This window comes from Sarcophilus harrisii, chromosome 4, assembly GCF_902635505.1.
Source record: "Sarcophilus harrisii chromosome 4, mSarHar1.11, whole genome shotgun sequence".
Classification (NCBI taxonomy): Eukaryota; Metazoa; Chordata; class Mammalia; order Dasyuromorphia; family Dasyuridae; genus Sarcophilus; species Sarcophilus harrisii.
This window is the reverse complement of record NC_045429.1, coordinates 464,709,777-464,721,162: the sequence shown is the minus strand read 5'-3', so window position 1 is coordinate 464,721,162 and position 11,386 is coordinate 464,709,777. Positions and strand designations below refer to the sequence as shown.

General features: G+C 40.8%; 1 protein-coding gene across 1 annotated transcript in view; it reads left to right on the top strand.

Annotated features, from left to right (window-relative positions):
- The first annotated feature begins 210 nt into the window (after positions 1 to 210).
- LOC100917187 (zinc finger protein 2) overlaps positions 211 to 11,386 on the top strand; it is a 32,739-nt gene continuing 21,563 nt past the window's right edge. The window contains exons 1-6 of the mRNA XM_031968788.1: positions 211 to 998; positions 2,529 to 2,581; positions 5,894 to 6,020; positions 7,490 to 7,585; positions 9,919 to 10,336; positions 10,838 to 11,233. Of these exons, the coding sequence (XP_031824648.1) occupies positions 2,549 to 2,581; positions 5,894 to 6,020; positions 7,490 to 7,585; positions 9,919 to 10,336; positions 10,838 to 11,233 (1,070 nt within the window). The 5' untranslated portion in view covers positions 211 to 998; positions 2,529 to 2,548. The remainder of the gene's footprint in view (positions 999 to 2,528; positions 2,582 to 5,893; positions 6,021 to 7,489; positions 7,586 to 9,918; positions 10,337 to 10,837; positions 11,234 to 11,386) is intronic.

The window sequence follows — 11,386 nt, the reverse complement described above, 5'->3', positions numbered from 1 at the left end:
CTGGGATCTCTCTGCGTTCTTGAGCTAGATCTCTCCCTTCCTAGTGCTGGGATCCCTCTGCCTTCCCTGGAGCTGAGATCGCTCTGCCTTCTCTGAGCCGAGATCCCTCTGTCTTCTCTGAGCTGGATCCCTCTGCCTTCTCTGAGCCGAGATCCTTCTGCCTTCCCTGGAGCTGGGATCCCTCTGCCTTCTCTGGCTGAGGATCCTCTGCCTTCCCTGGAGCTGAGATCCTCTGCCTTCCCTGGAGCTGAGATCCCTCTACCTTCTCTGAGCCGAGATCCCTCTGCCTTCCCTGGAGCTGAGATCGCTCTACCTTCTCTGAGCTGAGATCCTTCTGCCTTCCCTGTAGCTGAAATCGCCCTGTCTTCTCTACAGCTGAGATCGCTTTGTCTTCTCTGAGCCGAGATCCCTCTGCCTTCTCTGAGCTGAGATCCCTCTGCCTTCCCTGGAGCTGAGATCGCTCTGCCTTCTCTGAGCCGAGATCCCTCTGCCTTCCCTGTTGCTGAGATCCCTCTGCCTTCTCTGAGCCGAGATCCCTCTGCCTTCTCTGAGCCGAGATCCCTCTGCCTTCTCTGAGCCGAGATCCCTCTGCCTTCTCTGAGCCGAGATCCCTCTGCCTTCTCTGAGCTGAGATCCCTCTGCCTTCCCTGTTGCTGAGATCCCTCTGCCTTCTCTGAGCTGAGATCCTTCTGCCTTCCCTGTTGCTGAGATCCCTCTGCCTTCCCTGTTGCTGAGATCCCTCTGCCTTCCCTGGAGCTGAGATCCCTCTGCCTTCCCTGTTGCTGAGATCGCTCTGCCTTCTCTATAGCTGGTATCTCGCTTCTATATAGCTGAGATCTCTCTCCTTCTTAGAACTAAGATCTCTCCGCCTTCCTAGTAGCTGAGATCCCTCTGCCTTCTCTATGGCTGAGATCTGTCTTCTCTGTAGCTGAGATCTCTCTACCTTCTTTGAGCTGAGATCTCTCCGCCTTCTGGAAGCCAGAGCTGTGCGTGCTCAGGTAGGTCTCAGACAGAGCCCCGCACATTCCCTGGCTTCTGCCGCCACCCTGGCCATTAGGTCTCGTTCCCTTCGGCTGACTCCATGGTTCACGTCCTCCCTGTCTGCCCACTGGATGAGCTCCCACCCCAAACCTTTTCTAGACTCTCAACCACTACCCACTCCTCCTGGCTCTCCCTCCCCAGTTACCATTGGATCACACTTCCCCAGATTTCAGATTTTTCCCATAGAAATCCAGGAGTCCTGAATTCAGTCTTCCCTGTTCCCTCCTCTTGGTTAGTGATTCAGCTGTGGTGCCTTCAGACCCACTTGCCTTGAAGGATCCTGCCTTCCTATCCCCAGACCCCCACCTTGGACAGTTACCAAATCTCTTTCCTGTTCCCCCTGGCTCTTGGGTTAGTATCCTTTCAGGTCCTAAGCATGGGCCTCCCTGTCTCCACTTAACCTATAGGGACTCCATGTCCCTAAACTTGGTAAACTCTACCAGAGAGTAACTCCTAGTTAGGATCCTCAGGATACAGGCTTCCTGCTTTCTCCGGTCAGCTGTTTACCTGGAGCACTGCTCTCACTCCAGTGCCCCGACCTCCCTGCCTTGACCTATAGTGGCCAGTCTTGCCTCTCAGAATCTACCCCTGCCCTCTCCAGACCTCTTACTTCCCCTCCTTATATCAGAGCCCTGAGTTGAATCCCAGGCTGGATTTTTGTCTCCCCAAGTCATTCCCTGGGGTTTCTATTTCAGAGCAGTGTGGGCACAGGGCAAACAGGGAGGGCAGAGGACCAGATTGGGGGAGAGCTCTGACTCAGGAGCCATAGAGGATCTGGCTGGTCTCCTTGCATCTGAGATCCCAAGCCCTCTGTAGTTCTGGGGCCTGTAGGAGGATGGGGACTGGAGCTGGGAGAAGCATAGTAAAAAAGGGAGGGCAATATTTTGCCTCTCCAGAGCATCTTCATTTCTTGAACTGACCCTCCCAACTCTGTGGGGTAGAATTTCTCCCCTGAGAGCAGGACAAGAGCTTTGTAACTCCTGGGGAACCTCACCCTCTGTAAATCCCAGGAGTCCAGCTTCCTACCCAGGAAAAGAGGAGAAAGCCCTCTGCCCCTCTGGAATCCTTGTCCCTCTTCAGCTCAGTCTTCAGAAGTTAAAGGCCTGGCCCAAGCAAGTATTGGGTCAAATGCAGATGCCAACATTAGAGAGAAATGAGAATGGTTTTATTGTGAGGGCTCCTAATATCAGTCACTCAGAGTATAAGCACAAAGGCAGTCAATCAGCATAGGACTAAGATGATAAGGTAGGAAAGATGCAGAGGAAAAGGGAGGGACTGTCCTATGGGCTCCTGACCTTTCTGATGATTATGAGAAAGCCACTGAATTGTCCATGATTAGGTATGACCTCTGATAGCTAGTTTTGCCTGTTGCTACATCTGTGGAATTATAAAGGGTGGGAGCTGCAGGACCCTGAGATAAAGACCAAGGACCAGAAGAAAGAACCTGACAAATTGGAGTCACCTTGGTTACTTTGCTACCTCCACAGGGATCCTGGAGCCAGAAGAAATGGGCCCTGGGAGCCTTAGACCCCCTCCTCAGGTGAGTGCAGTCTATTTGAAGATTTCTCTCCCTTGATCACATTTTCGCAAACTAGTTTAGTTGCCTTTTCTTTTCCTAAGCAGAAATAACAGAGGTACTTTTGTTGTGTTACTTATTTGCCCATTCCCCATTTGTGAGTAATTCCTCAGATTCCCTTTGCCACCTCAAAAAAGAACTCTATATATTCTTGTACATTCTTTGAGTTTGTTTTGCTTAGGATTAATCCCTCCTCACTCTAACTCCCCTCTCCCTTCTCTCCTTTCCCACCTTTTCCCTGGTGAGTAAAATGCATTTTCCCAACCAGCTCTGCATTGTGTGTAGTCTTCCTTCCTTTAAGTAGATGACTGAGGTTCAGGTATCAGAGGTACTCACCCCCACTCCCTCCTCCTTGTTTGTAGAAATGTCTATTTCTAGACCCTCTTCAATAATGAGATAATGTTTCCTAGTCCTCCTTTATATTCACCCACCTTAGTATGTTCCTCTTCCCATCCCAGTCTCACCTTAAGATCATAACAGAACCACTCCCACCTTTCCTCTCTTTTGATTCCTTCTGTGAGCCCCAGTAGGGATCAGAGGGGACACACAGTTAGTCTGTCTTTTTGCGTTTGTCTTCACTTGAAAGTTTTCTCCACGTATGGTCCTTTCATCAGGAATGCTTTTACCCTTAGAGCACTATACTCAGTTTTGCTTCATAAATTACTGTTGGCTGCGAGACCCTGTTCTTTGCCTTCTGGCATTGACCCATTCCAAGCTCTCTGCTCTTTAGTAATGGTTGCTGCCAAATTGTGTGGCATCCTAATGGGGGTCCTTAGTGGTTGAACTGGATTTGGATGTCTTTTTGGCTACTTGCAGTATTCCTCTCACAGAGCCAGAAGCTCTGCATTTTATTTTGGCTGTGAAGTTCTTGGGAGTCTTCATATAGAGGCCTTTTCCAGGAAGTGATGTGTGGTTCTAGGTAGATAAAGATTTAGAGAGATTTTCTCTTGGCCATCAGGAGCTCTATTCATATAAAAGCATACAGGCTCATCCTGGGAGAAGCTAGCAAGGTGGGAGACCAGTGGAGGTTGCCCATATTGGGACATTTTAGCATTTTCCCAAGGCTCCTGGAACAGGAGAGGGATCAAGGATATGGTCTTTTATGACCTCTAAGATAGTGGCTCTGTGGACTTCATCTGGGAAAGGAACTCTTTTCACTGTAGAAGGTTACAGTAAGAACATCTGGAAGCACATAGCTGAGGCAAAATTCCTGGTCTGTCCTATCAAAACTTCTGTGCTTTATTTCTGTTTTATCCTGTCTTTAGAAGTAATGTGGGGAGTTTAAAGATTTTTTGAAGTTCTGTGTCTAGGCTGCTTTTTTAATGGCACTCTGATAGTCTGGTGATACTTAAGTTTTACCTTGTTCTCTTTTCTATAGAGACTTGTGTTGGAATCTTTACAAACTGTTAAGCCTTTGGAATTGATAGAGACAATAATTATCTAATTTGGCATGGTTCAATATGATTGATTTGATCTTAGAAGGAGATATTTTGGGCCAGAACTTGAAACAAGGTACTAAGTACAACTGATAGAAATGCTTGTGTTCACACCTTTAGAGAGCTCATAAGTATCTAAGTACTCAATGGAGTTCACACGTTTGGGAGATTTCAGGGTTTAGAGATATCTGAATTCACACCTCCCTTAGGGCCAGAGAGCATGCTGGGAGATATCCCACAATCCCACTCTTGGAGAAGTAGCATAAATACAGCTCCAGTGAGCCACTTGAGAGAGTTACTTGGGAACATTCCCAGGGATCGGAGAGAAGCACTCTGGGAGGAAGCCCACAAGCCCTATCTTCAAGGCAAGAGAGATTGCATTGCATCTTCTACCTTGGTGCTGGCTGGAGTCGGAAGGACAAACCTTTGGATTTGGAGACATTCGGGTGGTGCTCATAGAACCAAGTGGAAAGATAGGCCTGAGCTAACTGGGCTATATTGAAGGACACAATAAAGGTTTGAACTTTTATCATCTGGCTGTGTTTTGGAAAAAGAACACCACAGACTTGTTTTTACTTTTTCTTCCCTTTTTCAAAGTCTCATGAATTTGTTTTAGTATTTGCCATTGCCTTGTCGCTTCCATTTGGTCTATACAAACTGTTAAGAGTTTGTGGAGAGACTTCATTACTTCCCCTTTCTGCATGCTATCTTGGCTGAGTCACCCCCATGAGCATTTTCCTCACTTTCCTTATTTTCTATTAGTTGACAAAACTGAGACAGTCTTCCCCAACATCAGCCTTTTTGCCAGATTTCACTTACAATAGTAGTATAGTATTAAAAATTTCAATTATTTGGGGAAGTGTTATTTTTATTATATTTTCACAATTTAACCCTGAGCACTTAATAATCTTCCAACTTTTAGGTTGTCCTTCATTTCTTTGATTGCTTTGTAACTGAATCTATTAAACACTTCCTGTGTGCTCTGTGAAGTTGATCCCCACTTATTGTATTCACATTTTACTTTTTTGGAATGGAATTATTCTTTCTTGTAGTTTGTATTTACTATTTAGACATGCTCTTAACTTTGGAGGATTCATTTTCCAACCTGCACCTTTGCTTAAGCTAATAGTCACACTGGATACTCAGTATCCAGTAACTCATCCTAACATCAGCATACAGGTATATTTTGATGCTCTTTTTTTAACTTGTTTTTGTTCCTCTAAGTCCTTTCTCTTGTCTTTTTGCAATTGCCAGCATTTCTACAAGACTAGGGAGAGTAACCATCCTTGCTTCCCTCCTGAATTTATCGGAAAAACTTCTAATGAAATCCCATTTTGTGTGATACTTTTGGTTTTAGATAGATGTTTTTATACTCTTGAAAGTGGTCCCATTAGGCCTATACTACTAATTAAATTTTTGCCATAAAAGAATGGTGTACTTTATGCAATGCACTTTCTTTATCTGTTGAAATGACTGTGTGGTCTTGGATGTTTTGGTTTAGAATGTGATTGGTTATGTTCATTGTTGTCCTAACATTGAACTATCCTTGCATCTCTGGTACAAATCCCATTTGATCAGAATGAATTATTCTTGGATAATTCCCTATGGTCATTTTTTAGGACTTTATTCCAAATAATAATATGAAATGCTTTTCTCCCATTTTAATAAGACTTTTAATAACTATGGTTTCTAAGAGTTGACTGATACTCATAAAAAGGATGAACTTTAGGCAAAATCGTTCTCTGTGTTTCAGTTTCCTCCTATAAATTGGTGAGGGTCTGTGAACTCTTTAATTCTCAAGTGTCTTTCAGCTCTACAACATATGATTTTGGTGATTTAGGAGATAGTGACATTCAAGGATGTGGCTGTGGACTTCACCCAGGAAGAATGGGGCCTCTTGAACTATCCTCAGAAGGAGTTGTACAAGGAGGTCATGTTGGAGAATGTCTGGAACCTGCTCTCCTTGGGTAAGGGCATTTTCTCTGGTAACTGAATCTGTAACCAAAAGACATACTTTCATTACCTGATGTACAGGCATTGGAGGGGTGATCAGTCACCAGAACAGGTTAGTCTTTTGTATCCAAAAAGTAGGGTCCTTCTGTAGGCTGATGTTCCTGTAAAATGTCTTTGCAACCTGAGGTGTCTTTCTCTTACCAATTCTAGGTAATTTCAAGCAAAAGATCAAATCAGTGTGGACATCTCAAGTGCAACTGATCTCAGGGATTATTTAATTGACCCTCTACCTGAACATTAATTTTGTCTGCCAAAGCTCTGAAAGTTGGGCCTAGATGTGAAAAATTCTTATGTTTAACAAGCATCAATTTGTATTTCAAAGCACCTAATTGTCCTTAGTATAAGAAGTTTGCCCTTAATTTTCTTCTTTTTTGCCCCTAGATTTCAGCACAAGTGATAGGGAAGGAATGGAAGGAAATAAGCATTTGTTTTCACTTACTATTTGCTGAGTGTTGTGTCATGTGCTTTTTTTACATTACATAAACAGCAACATTGTTTTAAAAATGACTTTGAGCAAATATTTTGATTAATATAAATACCCAAATTCACTGTACAGGACAAATGAAGAAAGACACTATCTGCATCCAAAGAAAAAATTGATAAATATTAATATGTACAGGACAATATGCCTATTTCTATGTAAATAGCCATCTCTAGGATGGGTGCACTCAAAGTGAGGGGAAAACATTTACTTGATAATTTTGTGGTCTATTTGAAAGGAATAGTAAGTTATGCTTTATAGATTTACAGTTTCTTGTGTACTCATCGTTTTTATTGTACTGCGTTATAGAAATGTTTTTATTCCATAAACTTAAAATTAATTAAATATGTCACTTTATCCTCACAATAACCTTACAAATGAGATGATATTATTTTGAGAGTTGAGGAAACTGAGGCAAACTGATGTTAAGTAGTTAAGAAGGGGCACACAGCTAGTGATTGTCTGAGACTCAATTTAAACTCAGGCACTCCTGATTCTATGTCCAGGTCTGTCTCCATTGCACTACCAGCTCCCTATCACATCTAGATAATGGAGACTATGAATGGGTCCATCCTTGTATGAAAAACATGGGCTGAGACCAAGGTCCTTTATGATCAGGCTGGAGATGCTGTGGCCCAATAACACTTTTTAACCAGTTGTAGAGTTAGAAAGTTCTTCCAGAATGGAACCTAAAAGGATGGGAGTTGGGGATTGTGGCAGAGGTTTTGGCTCTTTCTCACAGCAAATTGCACAGCAGATAACGTGGCACATTTTTGAGGGGTTATTTACTTTACAAGCTCTAATGAATGACCATAAACTCCTATGAATTTGAATATAATGGGGTGAATCTCAAAATGGAGCAGTTCTAGATCCTCACTCTTTTTTGTAAAGAACTAAATTATGAGCTTCTCTCCTTTATCTCTGACTGATTTCCTTGCTCAGGCCTTCCAGTTCCCAGAGAAGATGTAATTTCTTATTTTGAGGAAAGGGAAGCACCATGGATGCTGGACCAAAAAGGCCTAAGGAGCTGCCCTTCAGGTGAGTGAGGGAAAGCAGGGATATGAGAGAGATAAGAAGAACCTTCTTGGTCTTGTCATGAGGTGAGTACTAGAGTTGGGGTAGAAAGACCTGCCTTAGAATTCTTTTCCACCTTTTTTTTTTTTTTTAACAGTGGCTTCCTGGGCTAGTCATTCAATCTCAGTTTCCTCATCTATAAAATGAGAAGTTTGGATTCCATGGTCTTTTAGCTCCCTTGCAGTGATCCCATATGAAATCTTTGTTTGGGATTTGGGGACATGGAATTCTCTTCAAAGTGCCAAAAGGGATTAGGTTATCCAAGATGAATTCTCTCGTAGAACTTCAAGTCAATAAATATTTTAATTATCTGCTACAAGCCAGGCCCTCAGATGAGTACCAGGAACATAGAGATATGAGACATTTCTTGTTCTCTTGGAGGGTACAAACTGATGGGACAGACCACCCACCCACAGCTATGTAGAAACCCACTGTGGACTGGATAAAATGGTACTAAATTTAGTGCTGCATCAAATCACTAATTAGTGAAAATAGTAATAGTCTAAGAAAGAAAGCAGAATTGGGGAGGAAATAGTTAAAATCAAATGAAAGTCATAGCCTTTATAGACTGTATGTATACATATACTATATAAACATTTTCAATTTATTCTAATAAGAATCCTAAGAGTTATTATAATAATTATATTAATAATAATCCTATTTAAAATTATCAGAACTGGATAATTTCCTGCTGAGGGATGGAAATCCATTTTTTTTTTCAATTCTCTACTGAGTTCTAATGAATTGCTAATTACTATTAAAAAGATTTAGTTTCTATTGGCTCAAAACAAGTACTGCATACAATAACAAATGTACTTGCAGGTCCATTGCAAATACTGCTTTACTTTTTCAATATAATGTTTTTATATAAAACAACATTTGAAAGGACAGAATTTCTTCAGACATAATTTTATATTTTCCACTAGTAAACTGGTTACACTCTCACTCTTCACAAGGGGCCTGCCATCCCTGCTGTGAGAATGCAAACCCAAGCAATGTTTTGTTCTGGTGATGACAGGTTGGATGAGGTGTGATTACTAGATAACCCAGGAAGGAGAGAACAATCCTTGTGCAGTGAGACACACCCACTGAGGGTCTTGTATGACTGTTAATATTTGCAGATAAATGTCTAATCTTCTGGAATTTTGCCAACAATCTGATATCACGTGGAGAATCTGAAAGACTACGTTGCCCTTAGTCAGTTTGATGGACTCACTGCACAGATAGTATATTCCTGATCATGATAGTTTGGAATCACTTCAGAAAGTTGTTACAGCTGAAACATGCACATACTTATTATCCCAAAAGATAAAATACCTGGAATCAAATGGTACAGTTATTGATCACACAAGTTGCCACTGACAACTTTTGGGGTCAGATTCCTGGGAACATTGTTTTAGCCCTCCAAGGGAATTGTGAATTCCCTCTAAAGGGGAAAAGGTGTAGGGGGACCAGTAGTGAAACCTGTTCTTCCCTTCTTTACCACAGGAAGATAAACTCAAATTCTTGTATGAAACACATTTTCAAACATGAAAAATTTTATCCATTCTTAAAAATTGATTTGTTAGGAGGATTTTCATTTTGTTTTATAAGCAAAGGCATTTGAAGATAATTTTGAAAAAGAAATAATGGTTATCTCAAAAAAATTAATGGGTCAAGGTATTAAAAAAAAAATCTCATACCTCAGGTAAATGCAAAAACTTTGTTAGTATTTTGCATTTGACCTTAAATATTGCAACATAAAAAAATAGGATTGAGAATGATCATCAGGAAAATTCATCATTCTCATAGGTAATATATACGTGATAATTGGAATATTTAGCATATATCCACCAAATGGTATTGTATCAATAAAAAAAAAAGGATTGAAATTACAATGAAAGGGAAAGATTGTGAGTTGAGATAATTTATCAAGTACTGTGGACAGAACATGCCTATTCACAGAGTTTGAATTCTAGTCTGAAGTGGGGGGGATCTGTCAAGTCACACTGCCATTCTGAGCTCACAGTCTAAGTGTGGCATGTGATGAGGTTGATGGCCCTTCCTGTATCACAGGTTTATTGGGAAGATCCATTTAATTGTGTGGGAAACTATTTGTAAATTAAATCATCTTTGGAAACTGAGTTAATGGGATTTAAAAATGATTGGTTCTGTCCATTTAAGATTTTTCTCTTTGGGGAAATAGGAAGTAACTGAGTTTGTTCTGCCTATTATGGGGAGAGGACATAAGAAAGTGTGTGTGTATATGGGTGTTAACTGTATTTGTTTTATTTTGTTGTTGTTTTTTTCTTTTTTAGGAGAGAACAGACTCCAAATGAAAAATATTGCAGAACTCGGCCCTTCTGTGGATGAAATTCACAAGCAAACATTCATGAATGATGGTCCCTGTGTTTTCACTTGGAGAGAAATCTGTGCTACACATGAGAGAATCCACACTGAACAGAAATATGATTGTAACCAATGTGGAAAGGCTTTTATACAAAGTGCACTTCTTATACATCAGAGAATCCACACAGCAGAGAAGTCTCATGAATATAATCAAGTGAAGAGCTATTGTAATACGCATCAGAGAGTCCACACTGGAAAGAAACGTTATGAATGTAATCAATGTGGAAAGACTTTTACACGGAGGGATGGTTTCAATGCACATCAGAGAATGCATACTGGAGAGAAACCTTATAAATGTAATCAATGTGGAAAGGCTTTTAGAGTTAAGCGTTATCTTCTTGCACATCAGAAAGTTCACACTGGAGAGAATCCTTATGAATGTAAACAATGTGGAAAGACTTTTATATGGAAGAGTGGTTTTTTCCGACATCAGAGAATCCACACTGGAGAGAAGCCTTATGAATGTATTCAATGTGGAAAGGCTTTTACATGGAAGACTGGTTTTATTCACCATCAGAGAACCCACATTGGAGAGAAACCTTATGAATGTAAACTATGTGGAAAGGTTTTTACACAGAGTGCTCATGTTATAGTACATCAGAAAATCCACAGTGGAGAGAACTCTCATGAATATAAACAATGTGAAAAGTCTTTTAGAGTGAGGAGCTATCTTCCTGCACATCAGAAAATCCACAATAGCCAAAAACCTCATGAATGTAAACAATATGGAAATACTTTTTCACAGAACTCAGGTTTTATTCAACATCAGAAAATCCACACTGGAGAAAATTATGAATGTAATCGATGTGGAAGGGCTTTTACACAGAGAATTCATCTTATTAAACATCAGAGAATTCACACTGGAGAGAAACCTTATGAATGTAATCAATGTGGAAAAGCTTTTACATGGAAGAATAAACTTACTAAACATCAAAGAATTCACACTGGAGAGAAACCTTATGAATGTAATCAATGTGGAAAGGCTTTTAGAGAAAAGAGATTTCTTACTGAACATCAGAGAACCCACACTGGAGAAAAACCTTATGAATGTAACCAATGTGAAAAGGCTTTTAGAGAAAAAAGATTTCTTATTGAACATCAGAGAATCCACAGTGGAGAGAAACCTTATGAATGTAATCAATGTGGAAAAGCTTTTACACAGAGAGCTCATCTTATTAAACATCAGAGAATCCACACTGGAGAGAACTCTCATGAATGTAATCAGTGTGAAATGTCTTTTAGAGTGAAACGGTATCTTATTGCACACCAGAGAATCCACACTGGAGAAAATCTTTATGAATGTAAACAATGTGGAAAGGTTTTTGCACGAAAGACTGTTTTTTTTCAACATCAGAGAATCCATACTGGAGAGAGGCC